This window comes from Cygnus atratus, chromosome 18, assembly GCF_013377495.2.
Source record: "Cygnus atratus isolate AKBS03 ecotype Queensland, Australia chromosome 18, CAtr_DNAZoo_HiC_assembly, whole genome shotgun sequence".
Classification (NCBI taxonomy): Eukaryota; Metazoa; Chordata; class Aves; order Anseriformes; family Anatidae; genus Cygnus; species Cygnus atratus.
The window spans coordinates 9,440,654-9,463,513 of NC_066379.1; the positions used below are offsets into that span (position 1 = coordinate 9,440,654).

The 22,860-nt window shown below is 37.8% G+C and overlaps 1 protein-coding gene across 1 annotated transcript in view; it reads right to left on the reverse strand.

Annotated features, from left to right (window-relative positions):
- PITPNC1 (phosphatidylinositol transfer protein cytoplasmic 1) overlaps nt 1–22,860 on the reverse strand; it is a 91,188-nt gene that overhangs the window by 46,988 nt on the left and 21,340 nt on the right. Inside the window, exon 3 of the mRNA XM_035558781.2 lies at nt 858–1,006. Coding sequence (XP_035414674.1) covers nt 858–1,006 — 149 coding nt within the window. The remainder of the gene's footprint in view (nt 1–857; nt 1,007–22,860) is intronic.

Sequence of the window (22,860 nt, forward strand, 5' to 3'; positions counted from 1 at the left end):
CTGACTATATCAAGACCCAAAAGGTTAATTGCTACCCTAAGACATTACATTAATTATCAGCTAAAAAGAGCTGTTTAGAGTTTCCTTAATTTTAATGCACCTCTTCTATGTTCAACCTACATGCAGCAGATGATGAGCTAGGAATTCTGTTGAAAATTTCTTTTGAAAGAAAGTAAGTCTTCTTTAAAAAGAAAAATCCTAGTACTTTAGAGCGTTTCATGTTAATGCCTTCAAAGGCTCTCACGATGTGCCATAAAAATTAATGTATTACTTTTTGAATGCTTAAAACCATTCTGATTTTAGTGTCAAGATAAAAATAGAATCCCCAAATGATTAAGGGATGCAAGCCTGACTAACCGTTTAAGTCTTAAATGGGATGTAGGTATGGCAATGATTCAGGTTAAGTGAAATGTAATGAAATCAACATTAGTAGTGTTTACTCTGGAAATTATGGAGTATTATGCTCACTTAAAGTTAAGTAGCAAATATGTAATAAAGTAAGAGTGGAAACCAGATCCATGGACACGTAAAACCCTTAAACCATTTTAGTTTTTTATTTGTTTGGGGTTGGTAATTTTGGAAAACAGAATGACAGTTAAGCGGAAGAAAACTGAAGTTCTGATTTTCAGTATATACCAAACTTCAAGTTAGAATTCTTTCTCTTTGAAAAGGTATTCTAGAAGAAAGAATGTCTGATCTCAATTTCAAGCCATGGGTCTATCCTGAATCTGCTAGGAAGTGGCACTTGTTCATGAGAACCTGTTCTGCTTGAAACAGAAAGGCTACGGCCTGAAAGGGATATTCATCACAAATTTTTATTACTGCCCATGCTAAGAGAAGCACTTCTATGCACTTGCCTGTTGAGATAGACCCGTTTTTCTGTTAGCTGGCCATTGCCATGATTCGGATCTTCATAGGGCTCATTCTGCACCACTTCCACACCTTCACCTCGGTCGCTCTGCTCATGGCTGTGCTTGCTTATCATGTACAACTGTCCAATTCTGTACTGCAAAGCAAAATCAAGAACAATGTGTTAGTTTTATCTAATACATGAGTATTCATAAATCAATGTCATACAATGATATATCAGTATGTGCAAATAAAAGGTACTTCAAGGGATGAAAAGCAGTTTTTTGAAGCCTCATTCAGACTTATGAGCCAGGGTCCTCCCATTATCTAATCAAGTCCAGGGTACCACTTGTAGAAAAAATAAGAAAAGCCATGTGTATACAAATGTAAGGAATCAAGACAGAACTTTATTTTTAGACTATATTTTAAGTAGTTAAGAATAAATAAGCAATCTACTGCTTCCACAGGCTGACATTTAAGGGGGTTTTAACTGGCAGGTGAACTCTATGGGACCCAGAGTTCTCCTGTCTACCAATATGATGCCAAACACTGAAGTCACACCAACAGGTTCAGGATAACTTGCTGATACAGATACAGGGGTGTCAGCTCTTCAGAAAAATGAACAAACAAACAAAAAACAACTTGTAGACTCTTAAGTACGTAGAAAAAGAAGTTTTAGAAGAGTGATTTGGCAATATTATTAACATAAGTTTGAGCACATAAATGATCTTTTTTATATAGATCTTCAAGTTACTTCGGAGCCAAAACCCAGGAGCTGCAATTACAGAGAAATAAAATGTTGCAATGTCAATTAACTTCTTTTTCCCCCAGTATGTCTGCATCTACACTAGGGCTTTTGTCTCCAGAGCAATGTAACAAAAAATAATCTCTAAATCTTCATTAGCAAAGTTTTTAGAGTAAAATTGTACTTTTCCATACATTTTCTGTTTTCATATTTTACTCTTATTGAAGTTCCTTCCACATTCTTCAACATAACATGGTTCTTACAACAAACTGTCTTTGGACCTAAACAGTTTTCTCCATTTGGATCCATCTCTCTCACAAAGTAATTTATTTAGGCATATGCATGCCAATCACTTCAATTACATCAATCACTTTAAACACGAAGGATAGCCTGTGAATTTAGAGAATGGCTCAGCTACTACACAAAGTTGCCATGTACTAGCTCAGCATAGACAAACAAAAATGCAGTGACGGTCTGACCTCAGAAAATGATGAGATTCTTATGATTATCACGTATTATAAACAGCAATCCTACCATGTACTTTACGCTAAAACCCCAAATGAAAAGAGATAAAAAAAAAAGAGATGAACAAAAAAGCCAAACCATGAGACCTTATTAACAACTATCAACAAGGTGGCCTTGCTAAACAAATCAATAAGGAGTAGGGATGGGATTTCCTACATAGCACTCGATGGGTGGAGTGGCATAGAGTTCCTGCTTCTTCCTGGCCAGCCACACACTACAACAGTGAAGCAAATGATTTACATCAACCAAGTGCCTTTCAGCTGATAATTCTGAGGTACTAAAAATGCCTCAAGTTTATAGAAAGTTCTTTAAGGATAAAAGGGTGCGGTAGGGTAGGAGTGATACACCTTGGATCTCTAGGCTAACTCGGTAATTTCAGTGGATTTCTTTTTCATTACTTTTCCTCAAAAACTTCCTCTCACTGAAGAACACAACCCACTCTTAAAACTTGTTAGAACTAGTAAAGATGAAAAAACAGCAAAGAAGAAAAATAAAGATACCGTTGTCATAAAACTGGTGAGTGTCATACCAGTCAAGCCAATTACTTGTGAAATAGTGACCCTTGCAACATTTGAAAATCAGTAAATCTCGGCATTACTGCTGGCTATGCAACTTAGAGCTGCCCAGAAATTTCAGTTATGCATATAAAGTTTCTTCCTCTCCTTTCTCCTCATAATTGGAGAGAATTGATGACTTTTTGTTATTTGAATGATTGTTCTTTCTCTTTATATCCTACATAACTCTGGAGAACCTACTCTAGATAAATCACTGTATAAAAACATTCCTAAGACATCCACTAAAACAGCAGGCAGAATAATGCTATTTAAACAATTTGATCTCCTGCCTATAACTTCAGCTTCTTCATCTCTGGTATCTCTTTCAAACAAGATGTACCCATTCAATAGATGAGCCCTAAAATACTTTTTCTTGCTTATCTAGTTATCTTCCTCAGTCTCTACTGAATCCCTTGCTTCTCTATCTCATCATATTTTAAACATTTTGTTCTAAGCTTCAAGGCTCTGAAGAGCTGTCACCCTCAAACACACACTTGAACCAGTTTCATGAAAATCTGCCTTCTCCACTTAACTAATAATAAATGAACGCACTGGTACACAGCCAAGGCAAAGTTTGTAGACAGAGCAAATACATTTTATTTGACCAGCTAGTACTGTTGGAAAAGGGTGAACTTTCAGGCACTTGAAGCTGTTCTTCAGTTCCAAAATCAAAGCAACATACTTCAAAGCTGAATAAAAGCTGAGGAAAAAATGCCCTGCTTTTAATTAGATATGTATCAATTAGACCACCTGAGAGTAAAGATACTGCCTGAGGAGTGATAAGGATGTCAGAAAAGAGGAGAGGTGATAAGGTGCTTATCTTCTAATGGAAAGAAAGAGATCAGTAATTTATAGCCTGTGGAACATGAAAAGGTTAGCTGAGGAAAGGGGGAGAGCAATTAAAATTTGCCATAAAGCCAACATCACTATTGAGATCTCTATTGAGATATTTTTTTCCCTTTCCACTTTTAGTCCCCATGGACATATGGACATCTCACAGAAAACTCTGGAAAGCACTTCACAATTGCATGCATCACTGCATGCTTCAATTTTCTACTTCCATGCAGTCCTTTGCAATTTTACTCTCGGTTTTAATGGTCAAATACAGGTATCTCACATGGGGTTGTACTAAGGCATTTACTTGCTCCAGAGTCATGAATCAGATACCCACCTATAACAACATGTCTTGCTAGTAGAGAGATTGTTGTTCTTTCATGGGCCCATACTACTGTAAACTGCAAGCAAAATACCAAATCACAACGCCTGTAAATCACTCTGAGCATGTGGTTAAGAATGGCTAAGCTACATACCTGCTGCACTGTTCAGAAGATAATCAGCAGTATCATGTAGAAATTACCTTACAGATGCTGCACAGTCAGTGCTTATAGAAAAGTTCTACTTGATGAGACTCAGAATTGCATACGTTCCAGTTATCCCTCAGATCTCACAGAATGTATCAAAGGCAGCTCAGCTTGGCACTTGGGAGATGCTGAAGAGAACTGAAGGCACCGTAACTGGTGCTGGACAGCTCTTTGGCAGCAATCTTACAGCTACTCGCCTCTCCCCAGGGGATAACTTTGGATTTGACACCAGTCAAGTGAAAATATCTTCCTTTCAGTACTATTGAAATAACTGTGCAGTCCTGCCAGTAGCAAGTAGCTGCATTCTGCGAAAGAAGCACACTTTCACATTCACTTTAAGCTAACTTAGCTCCTCTGTGTGCCATTTATTTTTTATCTGGTTGGTAACATTTTTATATAATTCTAGAGCAAGATCAAAAAAGATTGGACCTAGTACTAATTCTAGTATTTTACCAAGCCAAAGAGTATGCAAGTATAATTTCATATAAAATCTCCTGTTAAAAAGTGTATATTTATATTTACATGAATAAAAACCAAAGCAAAGACGTGTATTTTAGAGCTTGCTGAAGTTTAAAGGCCTGAAAATGCCTTCACAGCTTTTTCTAAGTTCCTATCAATATTGTGGAGAAATAAACACTTAAGAAACGTTTTATAGCAGTAATCAAGAGTCACCATCCCTGCAAGGATAAACTGACACGCCACTATTATTTATGTTGCTCCAGTCACTATGTGAATTTCGATGTGCCTAGCTGCAAAAGAGTCTTCCAGGACCACATACGGTGTCAGGGAAGTCAGTACAACTTCATGCAGTGGCACCTGATCTGTATTTGGCTCGGGAGAAAAGCTCTTCATCTGAGAGCTCTTCAGTTTAATAGAGGAAAATTTCTTCAGTGTCAGAGGTAGGGCTTCAACAAACAAATGCACTGAACGGGGAGTTGGAGTTTTCTAAGGATATTGCTATGTAGCATTTGTACTATACTCAGTGTTTAACTCCTAACGAGGTAGATGTTCGCTAACCAGTGACTTCTCTTTTTCTTCAGCTGGCAGATGGTGTTTGCCTACTGGGAGTTTAATCATACGAGAAACAAGGCTTATGTCAACAACAGCATAATGATGGTCAATCGGATTTTGTTTAAACTTATAAGTGAGACCAGAATCACTTTTGTGGTGTGCTTGAGACAGAAGAAATAAGAGGTCCACTCTACACATCTTTCATTTGTAGAACTTCCATTGTTTTCAGCAGAAGATGAATGAGAAATCCCTGTACAAACATGGCCGTTTTTTCCTTTCTTTTTCCACACCACAGCCATTAGTTTTGTTAGGCTGTCTTGTTAGCAGCTGAACAAGAAGAACAAATTAGGCTATAAATGAAACTTGCTCTCAGCGTTTATTATGATGTGTTTTAGCTCTATGACAGGTCTTGTGTGAAATCAAGTAAATTCTTCAAAGCTCAAGCTAGTCTCCCTTAATGTATTTGGGGAGAATACTTTCACCATTTCTAATTTAATGGGGCTCCTCCCTTTAGGTTTGCCAAGGAAAACTGACTGACCATTACTCAGGTTTTGATCTAATGCTAGTCTTTCAACCGAGCCTTTGATACAGCCTTTCAAACATCATGTGGAAGGCAGAAATTAACATTCTCTCAAAGGATAAATTACTACAAAGCTACCCATAATCTGAATTTTTATACCATTCCTTGAAGTTCTTAACTGAATGCTCACAGAAAACGTAGCAGATGTAACACTGGCTTCATCTTATATGGCAATTATCATATTTAAAAGAATTGTTGAACTCTTTCATCTGCACTTTTCTATAACTGGACTAAAGCCTCAGGGATGGTGCTGCCAATTCAATTTATGTGACTTATTGTTCCAAGCCAGGAGGAAGATCCCTCCCTGTAGTTAAAAAACAGAGCCCAGGAGATACAGACTGTCTTTTATACTTATTAAAGGTAATGATTGTTCAGAGCACTGTATTTTGACAATGGAAAGTATTTCTCAGTGATTCATGCTAAAACACACCAGTGGCTTCCTGGCCTGTCCTCTGAAAACTACAAAGGTAAAACAGAAAAAAGTGAGAACAGCAGTAACAGCTAAACTGAAAGAGACGTGTTCGTGCACACGTACGCTCCTTTCAGAGGCAGCTGTCAATGGCAGAATCATGCCTCCATTGATAGCAACAGGCATTTTGTCATTCACCTTAATTCAGCAAAGATTTACATATTGCAAGAAAATATAACGAACCACTTTCATCCTCAGTTGTACCTATCTGGGTACACTGAATCCAAGGGCAGTGATGATGGTAAAAAGGTAGGAATTTGCTTAAGGAATTCTGATTTAGGGAATGCTGTCTCACTCACAGGAAACAATGGTTAAAACTGACTGATATGCTTGGGATTTCCTTTCATGTCACAGTCTCTGCAAGACTGCGTGCTCCTCAGTGAATGCGTTGCAATACTTCATTTAAGGATGATTTTTTTGCTAAAAAGAATAACAGAAATATTACTCGGTATAATCATTTCCATGTTTAGGATTATTTAAAACAAGTACTGATTATTCCTCAAAGTACCACCATGAGATAAGCATGGTGATCCCCAGAGAAGTTCCTTTTCCAAACATGCACAACCTGTCACTCCATACCATCTCTTAACAGCAACTTTCTTAACAGAGATAACTTACATCTGGAATAATTTGCTTCAATATGTATTTGCTTGAGTACATATCTTTGTTTAGGAGGATACACTGAAGTTTCCTGTTGTGTGCTTTGATTTGGTTTTAGAAAGTCTTGTTTTTAGGTCTCAGTGAAGACCTAAGCCCCACGCTGCCAGATTTTCTGCCTCAGAAAATGAAAGAACGATCATATATGAAGAGTTTACAGTTAGATATTGGAAATAGGCAAGGGAAGCATTACCCTCATTTGATAAGAGGAATAGATACAGAGATTAAACACCTCAACCTTAAATAAAAAAAATGTCTGTGATAGAAGAGGGAATTTTGCCTCAATCTAGTGATCCCCAGCTCAGTGCTTTTACCACAAGACACACCTGTAAATTTTTTCAATTCTAAAAAGTAATTACTTAAGTAAAAGTGGTTTGTCTTATCTCACTTACTGACTGTAAATCCTTCACATTATTGTTATTAGACATCATTCTGTCTGCCTTCTGAAATGGGAAATACCTAATGCATCCTCAGGTTAACGCAGAGCCCTCACATGTGGGCAATTATAACAGCGGCTGATCGAGCACCCAGATTGTGCCTTCCCATCCCTGCACTTGTGTAGATGATGATTCAGAGCTATTAAGAATAATTTAAGAAAATCTTTTCCATGACACAAGCTCCAGGTTCTGACAAGGTGATTTGTCTTCCTTGTTATTAACATTCCTAGATTAGTTTTAACTAGCAGAGAGGAATGCACGATGTGTTAGTATTTGATATTTCACGCACTGGCGGATCTACCTCAGCTCCTACTGGGCCTACTTTTTGAATTACTTTTCCTTTCAAACTGCCAGTTTCCCTGCTAGACTTCTGGCTTTCAGGCTAATACTTTGCAGGGTGAAGAAGCAAACACCTTGCCTTATAGCATACATTAACTGCCACCTCAAGGTTGTGCTGAAGGACATTGCTAGGGAAGGAAATCACTGCAGCTGGACAGCTTTCTGCCACTGCCATCACCGCTTTCTTTGCCCAGATAGCAACAAGCAGGAAGAAGATGGACTGTCACTGTCAACAGGAACTTTTAAGTCTCTCTCATGTAGTACAACTTACCAGTGTGAAAGTAGCAGCTTGTATTTCTAAAATAGTGGTTTTCCTGCTAGAATAACTACATTGTAGGCTAGGGTCATGTGAAAAGAGTCCTGCTGGTTTTGACTCCTGGGAAACTCTGCAAGGAAAGCAGGAATAGTAAACAGAGAGCTCAGAAGGGGGTTGTTTTGATAGCCCTGTGTAATGTCTTGCAGAGATACCCTGGCTGCTGCTGAATTGGTATTAAATCTCATTTAGCCTTCCTGAAAAGCTCTGTATGTTTCTCCGTGTGGAGTCTACACTAATACATTATTTGACGTCTTGTATCTAAGCTACGGTGTTTGGAGCAAACCAGGCACCTCTGTCGTGTGTTCACTTTGCCATGTAGAAATACCCTAACTGCCAAGAAGTTTTTATGAGCTGTTGTTTTAAAATGGCTGTCCCGAGGCACAAATACAAGAAAGTAGTTTCAGAAGCAACAGTAGCTTTCTAAAATATTAGCTTCAAAAGCAAATCTATGTTGCCTATGCAAGAGAGGGATCTTCTGAAAGAACAGAAGAATTAACTTGTTACAAGAAGGAGTAAGAACAAAAAGCTACCTGAGTGACTTGATCTAGACTGCGTGAGCTGCCGCAGTTAAGCAAGGGCCGTACTCCCAAGTGTGCTGTGATTGAACCCATCAGAGGTGTACCCTGCCTTGAAGAACAGTTACAGCAGCATCTGAACCAAACGTGGCAACACACACACAAAAAAAAAACAGCAATGAGAAAAAATATGCATTTAAGAAAAAAAAGCCATGAGAGACAAAGGCAATGCTCATTAACTATCAGCAGGAGAAATCACATTTCAAAGGGTTATTTTATATATTTATGGGATTGATGCATTACTGCTCAGGACAGAAACCTGCGTAAAGCTTCCGACACCAATTGACAAGTACAGAATGTATTGCTGGCAAAATGCTGTCCCTATTACAGGACGTCCACTGCTTCACCACTGTAGAAAGGAGGGAACTGACCTTGCCTGTCTAATAATTTGCCTGTTTCATAGTGTGAATTAGAGCTATGAGTGGAAAACACAGAATGAGTTGTCAGGAAGGCCACAGCACTGGGCTGAACTAGGATACAAGAAATGGTTTAAAGTAAAATTTTTGCTTTAAAAAATGCAGCCAGATGACCAAGCTTTGTAGAAAGGTTTAGCAGTAAGGCTGTAATAACCACTCTAAATGCCTAGGTCCTGAGATTTGAATGTAAATATGATGCAGTGTACAGATTGAGAGCCTTAAACCAAAGTTATTTAGTGGTGTAAATGTTACTTACACTAGTAATATATAAAGAATCAGACTAGTTAAAGTTTAATGTTGAGCTTGAAATCTTTCTTTCAATTAATTCCTGCATGCATCAGTGGTTCATGATGCACTGCACATCTGCTGACTTGCATCAGCAGCGTTTTTTAGCATTGCCCACATTCATGGGAACATGTTTTTGTAGCCTCACAAACAAACAATTGCAGCAGGAACAGTTGACTTTTGCATGCTATGAAGTGCAATTCTTATTGCTTTCATGTTTGCTTTCCCTTTCTCAAGGAAGAAATTACATTTTTAAATTACCTTATCTGTTAAAATTCCTATGAATGGAAGTTCAGCAGCAACTAACAAATAGGATGTTCAGTAAACAGTACCCTTTCCCCAGTATTTTCAGCTAAAGACATGGTCTCTTCTAAATTTGAAGCATCCTGGCACATTAATGGCTTATATCCTAAATGAATGATACTGCCATTAATAGGACCAGGTTCACATCTGTGATTAATACACGTACAACTCTGCTCATTTCAATTTCCACTGAAATGAAAATTAAGTTGCAAATTTTCAGCTTACACGCAAATATGTTTTGCTAAATATAGCTCATGTCCTGTTCAAATGCTAGTAATTTTGCGTTTCTACACCAGCTGTGCTATTGAAAAAAAAGCAGCTGTTTATCCTGAATGTACAAGCTCATACGTTTTTTAAGAATCAGTTTTTATTAACAATATTCTGCAGCGAGTCAGCTGTTTAAATTTTTCAACTGTTTACACTATGTGCTTTTTACATAATTAGCAATAATACTTCATTATTTAGGTTTATAAGTATAAATATATTTCTTACAAAGGTTGCATATAATTTTTTGAGACTGTCCAAAATATCCTCTGCTCACAAAAACAGAAAGAGGAGCTGAAAGGGACTTACTGTGTAGCTTGACCACTTATAATCAATCTGTCAGTAATGCATACTGAAACACTCTTCACATCTGTTGTTCTCTATTTATGAGTACCTGCTTCTGATTAAGCCACAAATATGTTGTGCTTTTAATTGCAGCTTATTCCTTTTCAGGCAAAATTCACTTTGGCTTAGAGCACACAACTGGTTTGATAACTATCAAATACTATTGATGTATTTTCTAAGTCAATACAAAAGCGTGCTTTATTTCATCATAATTCATTCATGAGATTGTAGTTAATCTGAAGACTGAAGCTCAAAAAGCTGTTCATTAAACTTCTTTAAATTTTAACTCAGAATACAGTAAAATGAAGTAAAACTTGAAACATAGTTTTGGAGAGTTTACGACATTTCTTTTAGTAACCAAAGCCCACTTCCTGATATTCCAGGAAAATACTATTTCCATTTCAGATATTCCACGAAACGTCAGAATGGAAGGGCACGGACTTCCTCCCTGATCCCATCACTGATCCCTTTCCAGCAGCATGCACTAGCCCTGCGTACAGGGTGACACAGCAAGCTGGTTTTCTTGCAGTGAGAAGTCACATTCTCCAAGGATTAGTGGCAGTGAGCAAGAAGCTTGCTTTATTAAACCAGACAGCAAGAACTCTATGTGCTATTTCATTGAAATAAGAACGATTTGGGGGAAAAAAAGGAGAAGAAAATAAACTTATGTGCCATGCATATTAAATGCATTTTTGTTGGCTAGAGAAAGGAAGTGCTGCAGAGGACAACAGCAGCTAGACAATGCAATGCACTGGGAAGCTTGAGCCACAAAGCTGAGTTTGGACACAAAGAGCAACTCCTCCAAACTGCAGGATTTATTTATGTATTTATTTAAATTCAGCCCAGTTTAAGAAGGGAGTATTCAGAGTTGCGCAAGTACTTTGACCCTTTGAAAATTCGATAGAGTACAGACCCAGGCTTGGGGGCTAGGTTTATCTTTAACTACGAATGGACCAAACACGTGTGCATCTATTCATATTTGTTAGAAATCATTTTTCTCTTTTTGCATGGCTAATGGTACTTGATTAATGTTTAAGTAGAACTTATTTCCCCTCAGGTTACTTTTCTCTAATTACTCTTCAGTAATTACTAATTTTTATGACTTACAAAATCCATCTCATGCTGAAAATATCAACTTTCAACTACAGAGAATTTGATGCTTTCATGAAAAAAATCCATGTAAACTTTGAATTTAGAAGCACCGAAGAAACTACAAAGGATTCCATAAGCTTTGTCACAATCAGAGGGGAATAATTCTGCAGTTACGTTTTTTTTTGGCAAGCCAGTTCATGATGATGCATTTTAGCCAATGGAATTCTGCTTATAAATATGGACAAGGGAAAACTTTCTTAGGATACCCAACACAAATGAAAAAACCCTCAGTATCAGAATATAGGACTTACAGGCTAAAGAATCGGATAGATTCAACCTGCCTTCTAAAATATTATTCAGAAGAAAATGAAGCAGACAATTTTTGTTTGCACCTTTCAATGAAACAGAAGTATGTTCAAATGAAACATTCTGGACTATCACAAATGCTTCATCTTACTTTCTGATCTTCTGAAACGAAACTGGGATCAATTTGATTTTTAAAATGCACCACTTTCATGCCTGCATCCTGAAGATAAAAATAACAATTGATAGAATCGTGTCTTCAAATAGCTGAGTGTTCTGTACAGGTCACTCCTGCATCTCTGAACTTAACCTATAGATCATGGTGATGAGGATATTGAAATTATCTAAAATCATCTGAGGAAAGGAAGTACATAAAAGCAAGACTTGAATTATATAAGGAGGAAATGAAGACATACTTTCCTCTCCATTCCCAGATTTATAAAATACAATGAAATCTCAAAGTTAATACCAAAAGAAGGCAAAATTTTGCAACTTCAGTTCATTATGACAAACATTTGCAAGCCAAATACCTGCTCTATAAATCTGCAAGTGACAGAAAGCTTTTGTTCAAATAAGTTGCCACCGTGGCAACTTACTACTCCTGCACTGATTTCTTTTGTACACTTATGATGCCAATTACATAGTAAGTTAATTTTGTGTAGAAACCTGTTTGCTTACTTTTGACTCACAGAAAAATCCAACTCACAGCTGCATAACTCTCAGGCAGGCAACCTGAAGCTTGCAGCAGGAGGCAATACAACTGTTTGTGATGCCTGGGGAGGGCACGTGCTGGAGAAGTGAGGATGCTCGGGACAACATGCCTGCCATCTATCATCTTTGTCTAGGCTAATGACAGAACACAGCATTTGAAACTTTCCCCCCCTGAAGCTGCAAGTGCTTTTACAATATATGGATCAGTAAAATTGCCTCTTTCTAGCACAACAGATATCAGAACCTCTTATATAAGCACAAACAAAATTTCCAGGAAGGACCAGATTCCTGACTAACTGACAGACCCCAAAGCTTCCAGATCAGACATTCTTTCAATACTGCGTAAAGGGAGGAGGAAGGCAAAGAATGACTGCCAACGGGCTCTATAGATGTAATTCAACTTTATCATAATACAGAAATGTGGAGCTATATTATGGCCTCCAGATGTTTGTAACAGATGGTGTCACAACATTCAGCATTCCAGCAGTGCTCATCGCTTTTTGCTGTCCACTGTCAGACCCCAAGTGAGTCCCGTAGGGAAAGTCAAGAACATTACAAACACAACCAGCACCTCCTCTGGAAAAGAACTTGCAAAGAGTACAGTGCGAGGTACAGAATATTACCACAAAGTAGCAGATGTTAACCGGTACAGAAGAATTACACGGGTTCATCCTACTTATGAAGATTAGAGAAAAAAGATCTTGTAAAAGATCTTGTATCTGTATAGCACATGAATTTTAAATATCCTGCTCCAAAATGTGAAATAGTTTTTTTTTTCACAAGTGCTTTTAAACATCATCTGCAAAATGCCCATGAAAACTTTAACTGATATCAAAATAATGCATACTGTCATCCATAATGTATTATAAATAACATATGATTATTTTAACTTATGAATCTAGTAAAATGAAGGACTGCAAACCAACTTATTTAATTAAGAACTCAAACACTTATAAGGGTGAAATATCATCCCCCCAAACACTGTATGGCCAAAACATGTAATTATAAGGATACACAGAAAGATAAATACCCTTTTCTATGGAATTTAGCAGAATTAAAGTGATAATGCTTGGGATTAAATGGGATATAATTTCTGGAGCTATACAGCACATCAATACATCTATATTCCACAGAGATACCTGCTTTCCTATTATACAGGAGCTGTGAATTGTAGCTGGCAATTTATCAGTGAAGACATGCAATGTGTCAGAGAATCCAACGCTAAAATGAAGCCACAGAAAGATACCAGAGAACTAAAATACTGTTCCAGGACAGGTATTGCTGCCCTGCCCGCTGGATATCAGCACCAGCTGTAACGATCACCGGGGACAGCAGAAGACTAGGTAGCTCCTGCTTCTGTGCCAGGCTGCACACTCTTCTAAGTGGCTTGTGTAGCCCAAGTAACAGATAAGGCAGTTCCTCGGTACGTGTAACTGGGAATATCTTTCTTTCCGTCACAAAAAAAATGTTCTTTGGTGTTCAGACTTCTGCTACAGAGAAGTTTCCATAACACCACTTCAGCTGGAACAGATCCTGCTGGACTCAACGGGAAGACTCTCCCGTTGACTCCAGCAGCTTTGGACGTAAGCGAACAAGCAGCTTTCTGCACTTCTACTCCAAGTTAACCACTTCCTCATTAGTTAGAGCCAGCTGCGTCATTTGGAACTGGTCCTTTGGGTATAACAGTTTGGGCATACAGTAGCACCAGGGAATAAAGCTGAAAACCATAACAACAAAATGTATAAATAGATAAGATCTCTTTATAGCGAACCTGGTTTTCCTGCTACAGTCCTTCAGACCGCAGCACTGTTCAGCAATAGTCATGTGATGGCAGCTTATGCAAGCACTCTGGGCTGTGATCCGCTATCAAAGCCACATGGTTAAAATGGAAAACACACAGCTCAAAGACTTTACAGGCATACACTTTAGAAAACACTGGTTTTGCACAAAAGTCAGAAGATTAATCTGGAGTGTTTCGCTGTAGACCTCAATCATTAACAAAGCAAACAAACAAAGTACAAAGAAAAAAAAAAGAAAAAAAAACAACAACAGCAGGCTTAGTCTAAAAATACAATTTAAAAGATATCATTGCTTCCTCTCCTGCTACCCAAACAACAAACTCTCAACAAGTCATTGGTTCAAACTCGCAGGGAGGAAGTGGTTGCTGTAGCAATGGCAACCCAACGAAAGCTCTTTGTCTGATGCGTTTGGGTTTTTAATAGCATGCAGAAAGAGCTGGCAGCAAGAACACGAACTTGTTGCATGCCGACACAGCTCGACCTTCCACTAATTTGCAGTCTGCTTCTTCAACAAGCTTAGAACTTTTCATAAAAATAAAGAATTCAGAAGTGTATAGGTTTTGTTTATTTTTTTATTTTTATTTTTTTAAAACGTATGCTATGTGGCTGTAAATTATTCCTTAGGAAACACAAAAAGGTAATTGATGAAAAAGGGGGGGAGCAAATGTGAATGAGTCTCACTAAAAATTAGCCCAAGCTCAAACTGATCTCACAGAACAGTAATGAAATTTTAGTCTAACATACTTAAATGCATGTGGTTCGGTTAAACACCCGTAACACAGCACATAGCAGTCCGGCTGTAAAGTTCAAACATTGCTCTTATAGTGTTTTAGATTCTGTTTCTGGTATTTCTACATGCATGTGACTGTGAAAAATTACTATGAAAGAATTTTTTATTCTAATAACTTCATGAACTACCAGTTTTGTTAATCAAATAACACTAACATTTGATGTGAATACTCAGTGCTTTATTTTACGGCTCACAAGCTGGGCAAAAGTACGTTGAAGAATTTCCTGCCTAGCAGACCTACGTGGTCTAGTGCACTGGTTCTCAGATTTGTTTTAATTTTCTATGTTTGAAAACTCCTGAGGTGGGAAGGGAGAGAGGAGTTGTCAACAATACCTTCTAGGTGTTCCCAAAATGGGGAATACTCTAGAATGAGGTATTTGAAGTGGGCTTGTGGTCTGCAGTTCACCTAGGAAGGTTTTAGCCGGGTGGCCCAGAGCAGAGACCCAGGGGGAGCCCATGGCAGACTGCTGTGGCAGGATCTGCGCTGTTGCTTCCCAGCCGCTCGTTCATCTGTGGGATATCCCGTTCTTCCCTCCCTCACATTCACTGTGTAGAATGAATGGAATGAATACATGGAAGGCATGGTGATGGTTAATTATCCAACTCTGAAGCCTCAATTCTCTATTCTGCTCCCCCCCTCGTGCTCAGTGTGGACTGCACAATTCTCCTGAGAAGCAGATAACCATCTGGGCAGGCAGCAGACTTGGAATTCCTCGCTGCCACGGCTGAACTGCTACCCAGCACCTCGGAAAGACAAATTAAAGCTACACGGTGTCACAGCAGGGTGGGCTTATTCTTCGGCTGCATCTTCCTTAATCCTCAGGATCTGCTCTATCCGCTCCCCATCTCGGCTTATCAAAGCCCGTCCCTGCCACTGCAGCCAGGCTGACAGTACCGTGAATCCTGCCTTCCGTGCAGGCTGCACACAATTAGTTAAAAATAAATTAATGCAGAGAATCCTACTTGCTGATTGAAAGGATAGGAACAGGACATTTGCTGGCTTAACTGGCCACAACTGTCACTGAGAGCCAGCTCTCAGCTTGGCTCTGTGGGAAGCTCAGCAGTGTGACTTCTGTCGGAGCCAAACGGCTGTCTTGCTGTGAGCACAAACGCTGACAAGCAGGGCAATACGTGAAAGGAAGTCTGGCATTTCCAGTGGGACGCATGCATGCATACAAGTTAGGGTTTTCTATACTGAAGGCACACACTCGGTGAGTGTGCGAAGGCTGCCACGTGCCCTTTCTCTTACTGTGATTCTGCATAGTTCCCCGACGTAATCTGCATGTCAAACAGCTCACACCAGATAAGCATCTATGACATATAAACAAAGATTTTCTTTACGTTACAAAGAAAAAACAAAACACAACACTCCAGGTATTACAATAAAACAGAATAGGTACTGCAGGGGTCTTGAAAATAATCCTTAATGCCAAAGAAGGTGAGTGTGTTGGGGGGGAGGGAATCAAACCAAACTTGGACTGCAGCTTATTTGAATTGCAAAATCAGTAGATACCATTTTAAAATATTTAAGATGTTTAAAGTGAAGCCTGGAACTAAACTGGGCACAGAAGAACTGAGCGTTGTAAAACAAAGTTCATTTAAGGAAAGGAAAGATGCAAGGCTGCGTTCAGGGCTGCCAGATGACAATACAGTGTCTTCATGTCATTTTCCCATGACACTCAGTGATGTTAAAGCTACAGTCTGGGAAGCGTGACTGATTTATTGCTTTATTTTCTTATTCTTTCAATAATTTCTAACACACAAACACACAATGAACATCAACATGGAATACAAAACCTTAGATCTGACAACCAAATAAGCCTTCCAAAAAGAGCAAAGTAATCCAATTTAACTCAGATGATTTTTTACAACCTTTTTTTTTTTTTTAATAAAACTTTTACAATTCAGAGGATTCTCGTTGCCTAGTTCTTTCCAAGCTACTGAGAACAAATACAATGTTTTTTTGTATAGTACCTGAATTATAACAGGTGGAAGAGAGGAACTGAAGTCAGAGTTTCAGCTCTGGATTTTCCTTTGCTAGTTTTTCCTGTATTGCCTGCCTGCCAATTCTGCCTTAAACACCTGGGAATCCCACAGACACCAAATATAAGCATTACCCGGTTCCCTGCTATTGGTACGAATCCAGCAGACCCAGTATCATATCGGACGTATCACACCTTCCTCAAATTCTTTTTTTATCTCCAAAACACGTCAGGGAGAAAAAGGAAGATTATACAGCATTATAGATCTGGTGGCCTCTTGGTGGCCTCCTAAACATAATTTAGAAAGCTTTCGGAGCTGTACTGACAAGAGGCCTGGGTTCAGAATCAGATAACTGCAGCTGGCTCCCTGAAGGTCACTGAGCTTTCCGCGCCAGACAGATCAACACACCAAGCCTTCTGTACGCTGCCTTAATTTGGTAAGACTGTTTTCTTAAGAAACCCTTATGTTTTATTCTGTAAGCCATCACTTATGCTACAGAAAGAGAGACAACATATATAAAATTTCCTCTTCTGTAGCTGGAAGACCTAGCTTCAAATTAGAGGCTTGCTATTTATGCTGTCATTCTAGCGCGTTATGCTTCCACATACAACTGTATGTGGAAGCTGTGACAACCCCAACTATTCCACAAAAGATTTCCCTGCCACAAAGTGAGCCACAACGACCAAAGATCAGGTTTCCTAATATATATATTATATATATATTATATATATATATATATATATATATATATACACATAAACCTGTGGAAATTAAAGGATAATACAGCATTTCATTACACCAGGAAGATAAAACTAACGTTGGTTTTCCACTTACTACTAAAAGAGATCATGCAGGGCTGAAATACTGTACTGTTCTTTGCAATTCCATTTCTAGATTATTTTATTTCCCTTTTTATCTATTGGTGAGATTTACATCACAAAATTATCAACCTATGCAAAATGGATCCTTTTAACTTCGCAGCTAAGGTGTTTGTGAAGGCAGCACGATTTGAAACAGTTTTCCACGTTCCAGTGCGTTCGCCACGTGACGAACTGGAATGTGCCACTATGGCATTACCAGTTCGTCTTCACGAAGACATGTTCAGGGCAGCAACAGAGCACAATATGCGCTTTCACAAGTGTAGCAATGCAAGCAATCCCAATGGAAAACTTGCAGAGACATGCCTGCCTCTCCACTCATCCATAGATCAGATGTTTCATTAAAGCCATCTGACTGACTTTTCTCCTCCCAATGACATCAGAAAGAAAAAGTGCCATTAAGTGAATTCTCACATACCTGTCTTGATTTATGCGAACGCTAGATATTGATCTCAAAATAGTTTTCTATATGCTATGATTACCCTGTGTATATTCCTAAAACTGTAATTGTGCCTGCAAGAAGATAAAAAAATATGAACAAAAATGTTATATTTCATCCTTCCAGAAATTCACTAAAATATAGATTAAATTCCTCTTAAATGGATAGCTCTCACCATCAGCATAAAGATCTGTTTGATTAACTATTAAGCAAGAATCTTTAAGAAGAAGCACAATCTTAAATTTTCTTGAAATGGAAGGTTAAATGTGTTTTTAGAAAGTTATATGAAGAGGATGCTAAAGGAAAAGATTTAAGGGCTAATATTTCACTTATGAAAGAACTTGAAAGTAATGATAAAAAAAATGATCCAGACATTTACTGCAGTGCATGGGCTGATTTGTTTGAATGTCTCTGTGCTACCATGGCTAGAGCGTTTCCAACAACCAAGCTAATGTTTGCTGGTAACTAAATGCAGTATTGCACTCAGAAGCGTACCTATACACTTGGCTCCTTCTTAACTTGACTTTTGTTTAGTTATTATTTTTTGGAACCAAAGATAAGGCAGCTTATAACTGAAGCTAAAGAGCCACGCTGAGCTCCTAGTGATCGGTATTGCACTGGAATATGGTCACTGTCTTGCTGAATCTGGCCTAAAATATCATTAGCAGCTGGCAGTTTCCACTTAAAACTGCTCTGGCAGTAACTCCGAAGAAGCTGCGTTAGTGACTGTGTTGTGTATTGGCGAGCTGCACTGTTTATATTGCTAGCAATGATGTTGATACTGTAGCAGGTCATTGCCAGTTAAGTAAAACACAAGTTTATGTTACCATCAATTATTTACTTTATCGTTGACATTGGCAGTATATCGGGTAAATAAGTAGCAGTATTTTTCTGTTATTAGATTGTATTTTAAATTTACGCCATCAGTAATGGTAATATGAAAGCGACCCACTTACATTGAGCAGATACCTGGTTAAAGTATAAGCAGAGGAAGTAGCAGATAACCGATAATTAAGCTTGCTGACAACTTCCATTCGAAGAGATTGTTCTCCTGGTGGTAACAACTGCAAAATTTTAGTTGCATGGATGTTTTACTGCATCTGCTTTAGGCTCAGAAAACCACAACCAAAACAACTCAAGAATGCTTACATTGCTTGTATGGATAATGGTAACTATTAAATTAAAAAATAAAAATAAATAAAACAAGAAAATATCAATGTATTAAAAGTAGATGATGTATTTTTCCCCTCTGGAAAGCCCTTGTGCCTACAGTAGTCTAGGAAGGGGATGGGGAAGCTGAATCTTATGCTGTTTGTGTGAAAATCTATTCATATTTAGCCCCTTTAAGTTTAAGCCTTTGCAAATACAGCTTCATATACTCAACAAAAGCTTTTCACAGCTTTCCAGGTGAATTATCAAAATACTATGTTCTTACTGCACAATCACAAGCCTCTCATAGATCCTACTATATCTAGGATATGTTTTCCTTGTACATTATCATGTTTTTTTCTATTGCTTATTCTCTTCTATCATATGTTATCATGTACGTTTTAAATGATTATTTTATCCATTACCCTCCATTATCTCGAGAGCAGAAGTCTGCACAGTGCATCCAGCTCAAGGTTCCAACACTGATAATACAAAGGCTCACATGAGTCCACATGGAGCTTGCTTTCTCAGAATGGTTTAAAACCACCCAAAATAATTACAAAAATAAAATAAAAATCTATGCTTAAGGAAATCTTATCAAGATTGTAAAGCCACACACTCAATAGTTAGAAAAAAAATGATGGATGACATTGAATATTAATGCACTTGTGTGCATAAGCACTGTGGCACAGTTAAATTATCGGGTTCCGCTTTTTCTCCCTATTCAAGGTAGTTGCGTACTGATGTAGATGACTGTACATAGGGCTTCTGCTTCATTTGCTGATGAGCTTAGAAACACTTGGAAAGGAAAACTGTGCCAGCTCAAGGTCATACGACTTGCACAATCCACATCAGTGAATATCCTCTGGTCATCAACAGTACAACAGGACTCAGTCGTGATGAATGGGGATGAGAAATTGCAGAGATCAAGAAATACAGGTAAAACAAGGCAAATTGCTTAAACTCAAATTCCTAACTGCTTGTTCCTCATAATCTAGGTAGCACTTTTGACACGAGAGGTCTGATTCAAAGAAGTGCTAAAGCATTTAACTAAAATACTAATGCTAAAGTAACTAAAGTCAGTGAGAGCTGTGATTTGAACAGGCTATGTAATTCCACTTTGAAAAATCAAGTTCCATTAAAAATCAAAATCAGTGAATATTTCTGACTCTAATGTCTCAATAAAGATGTTCATCGTCTGTAAAATTGGAAAAATTTGAATAGAATAATGAAAATAAATTGATTAATGTTTTGTAAAACATTCAGACACTTTTATGATCACTCAAAGCCATGATAGACAGTGGTTCCAACTTCAGATATGGGTAGTAAGTTACTGGAAAAAAGACAAATAATTATATTATAAAAAATGGTGTTCATTTGAGCACTACCCAGCCTTTCCAAGAACCAGTTTTATGAAGAACACATTCAGAAAGCAAGCAAACTAAAATTCTGCAGGCAATATTAATTTAGGCACAACTTAATTCTAAGTGCTTGCCCTTGGATCCTGATTTTTAAACCAGGGTATGTTGATAAAAAAAATAATAATAAAATAAAATTTAATTTTTGTTTTGGAATCTGTGAAAAAGGACAGAAGCTGGTTGAAAGTGAAGTGGGTATGAACTCGGAGTGGCAGCTTGCTGATGTGCTTTTTCTGCTTGTGTTGCCTTTTTTGTGTGTGTGTGGTTAAATAATAGCTTTCAGTTTTCAACTCTTATCTTTTGGATGTGTTATACTCATGTTACAGAAAATAAATATCAGTATTTTGACCCTCTGATACTTTTCCCCCCAAAACAGGAGATTAATACAGAGTAGGGTAAGCAACTGCAAAACTTCATTTTCTAAATGGGAGAAGCAGCAAAATTAATTTTGAAAGCCACTTCTTTCAAGGCTGAAAGCCTTTGTACAAAACTTCATCCTGGAGTGATATTTTCAGCTGTAATATAGGGGTTTGTAATGGAAATGCTGACAGGCCCATAATTATGGCAGCACTAGCGGGCACCACTATAATAGTATATCAGATAGGCATACTAGTTAAATTCAATACAAGGTATCAAAAGATGTTAGTGTCTGTCCTCATTAAAGCAGCACTTAAAATTCCTTTTAACCTCCACGACTCAAACTACTAATTTGATGTTCAGAAGGACATATACACTGGTGCTAATACTTGCAACGAATATATCCCCTTAGTACTTCAAATTGAATTGGTGGATCATCCTAAATGTTCATGATAATAGAAACTGCTAAAAATAAATGATAAGAATAATGAACATTTTATTTTACAGGACAAACTGAAGCCATATAAAGTAATATAAAACTGACACATTAGTTCCTGTGTTCTGTAATGTTGTAAAGCTTCTTTTTATAGCCAAATATGCAATTATATATCTGTCACATGGTTACATCTTGAACACTGAGGGGAGAAAAGTTTTCTCACCTCTATTCACTGGCTCTTGTTTGATAGTTATTGCTAGATATTAGTATGAAATACCCAATACCTACAAATTCCATGAGTGCAGAGAAAAGAAGATTAAGATTGAAGATCCAGGAGAGTAGCTGGTGCAGTAATATGTTTATTGCCTATATGGATTTTAATTTTGTTAATCCCACCAAAATCATTCAATAAATTGGTAGTATAACACACACAGTAAATTCTATTTCCCTAATGTAGCAATTCAGAAATTTCATCTGTGTCCTATAATAATGTTCTGTTTTTCAATAGATGCAGAAATACTAGCAAGAGGTTCCTTTGAATGATGTCCGGCCATGTACTCTACCATTTCATGATTCCCACAGCCTCATACCTATTTCTGTCCCTGCAATAAAGTGCTGAAAAACAAAAGAGTAAATTTACCTTTCCTACATCTAGCCAGAAGAATCAATTTTTTAAGCACTGTTCTTCTGAAACAAGCCCTTTTTTCAAGCATAAAAATTTCAATACAACATATATATTAAAAGTGTATGTTACAGACTGTACAAATCTAGGTAGACAGCTCTTATCAGGTAAAGGAAAGAACAAACGTCACATTCCACAGAAGCTTGCCTCGCTGGAAATGGGATTGATGGTGTTTTTGATGACAAGGTAGAGAAAGAAAACATCTCACTGAACAGAAAGTACTTTCCCATGGAAAGCTGGAATTGTACTATTTTGAGTAATGCCCTATTTAAACACAGGGACACCCTCACTCTGTCACTCACACAAATGTGATTTGCATGTTTTGATGGCTTGCAAATCTGTCTCAGACTACAGTAACATCTTACAGAAGATGATTCAGAAGATTGTTATATTTGCATATTTTTCCATTACTGACACTGAAGGCTTCCAGGGGCCATCGGTTCCAAGACTACAGCCTGTACAGAGAGCCTGATCAGCAAAAGGAAAAGGTCCCAACATCTATTGATGTCATTCTTATTTGAATGCAGGGTATAACTGAGTCTGCCAGAATGTGCACTTGTGGCCATGGAATTTTTTAATTTTCTTATAAGGAAAATATTTTTTCTCCTCTAGAGGATAGGCTTTAAGATTTTATATCAACAGAAGATAATGAAATGGTTTATGTTCCTGAACATGGGTCCACCTGAAGAATTCTTTCATGACTACCAACTCACTTGCTAAAGGAGACAAAGCAGTAAAGTAATAAGTGACAGAAAGGAAAAATATGATAGTGCTTACCAAGCTATGCTGATC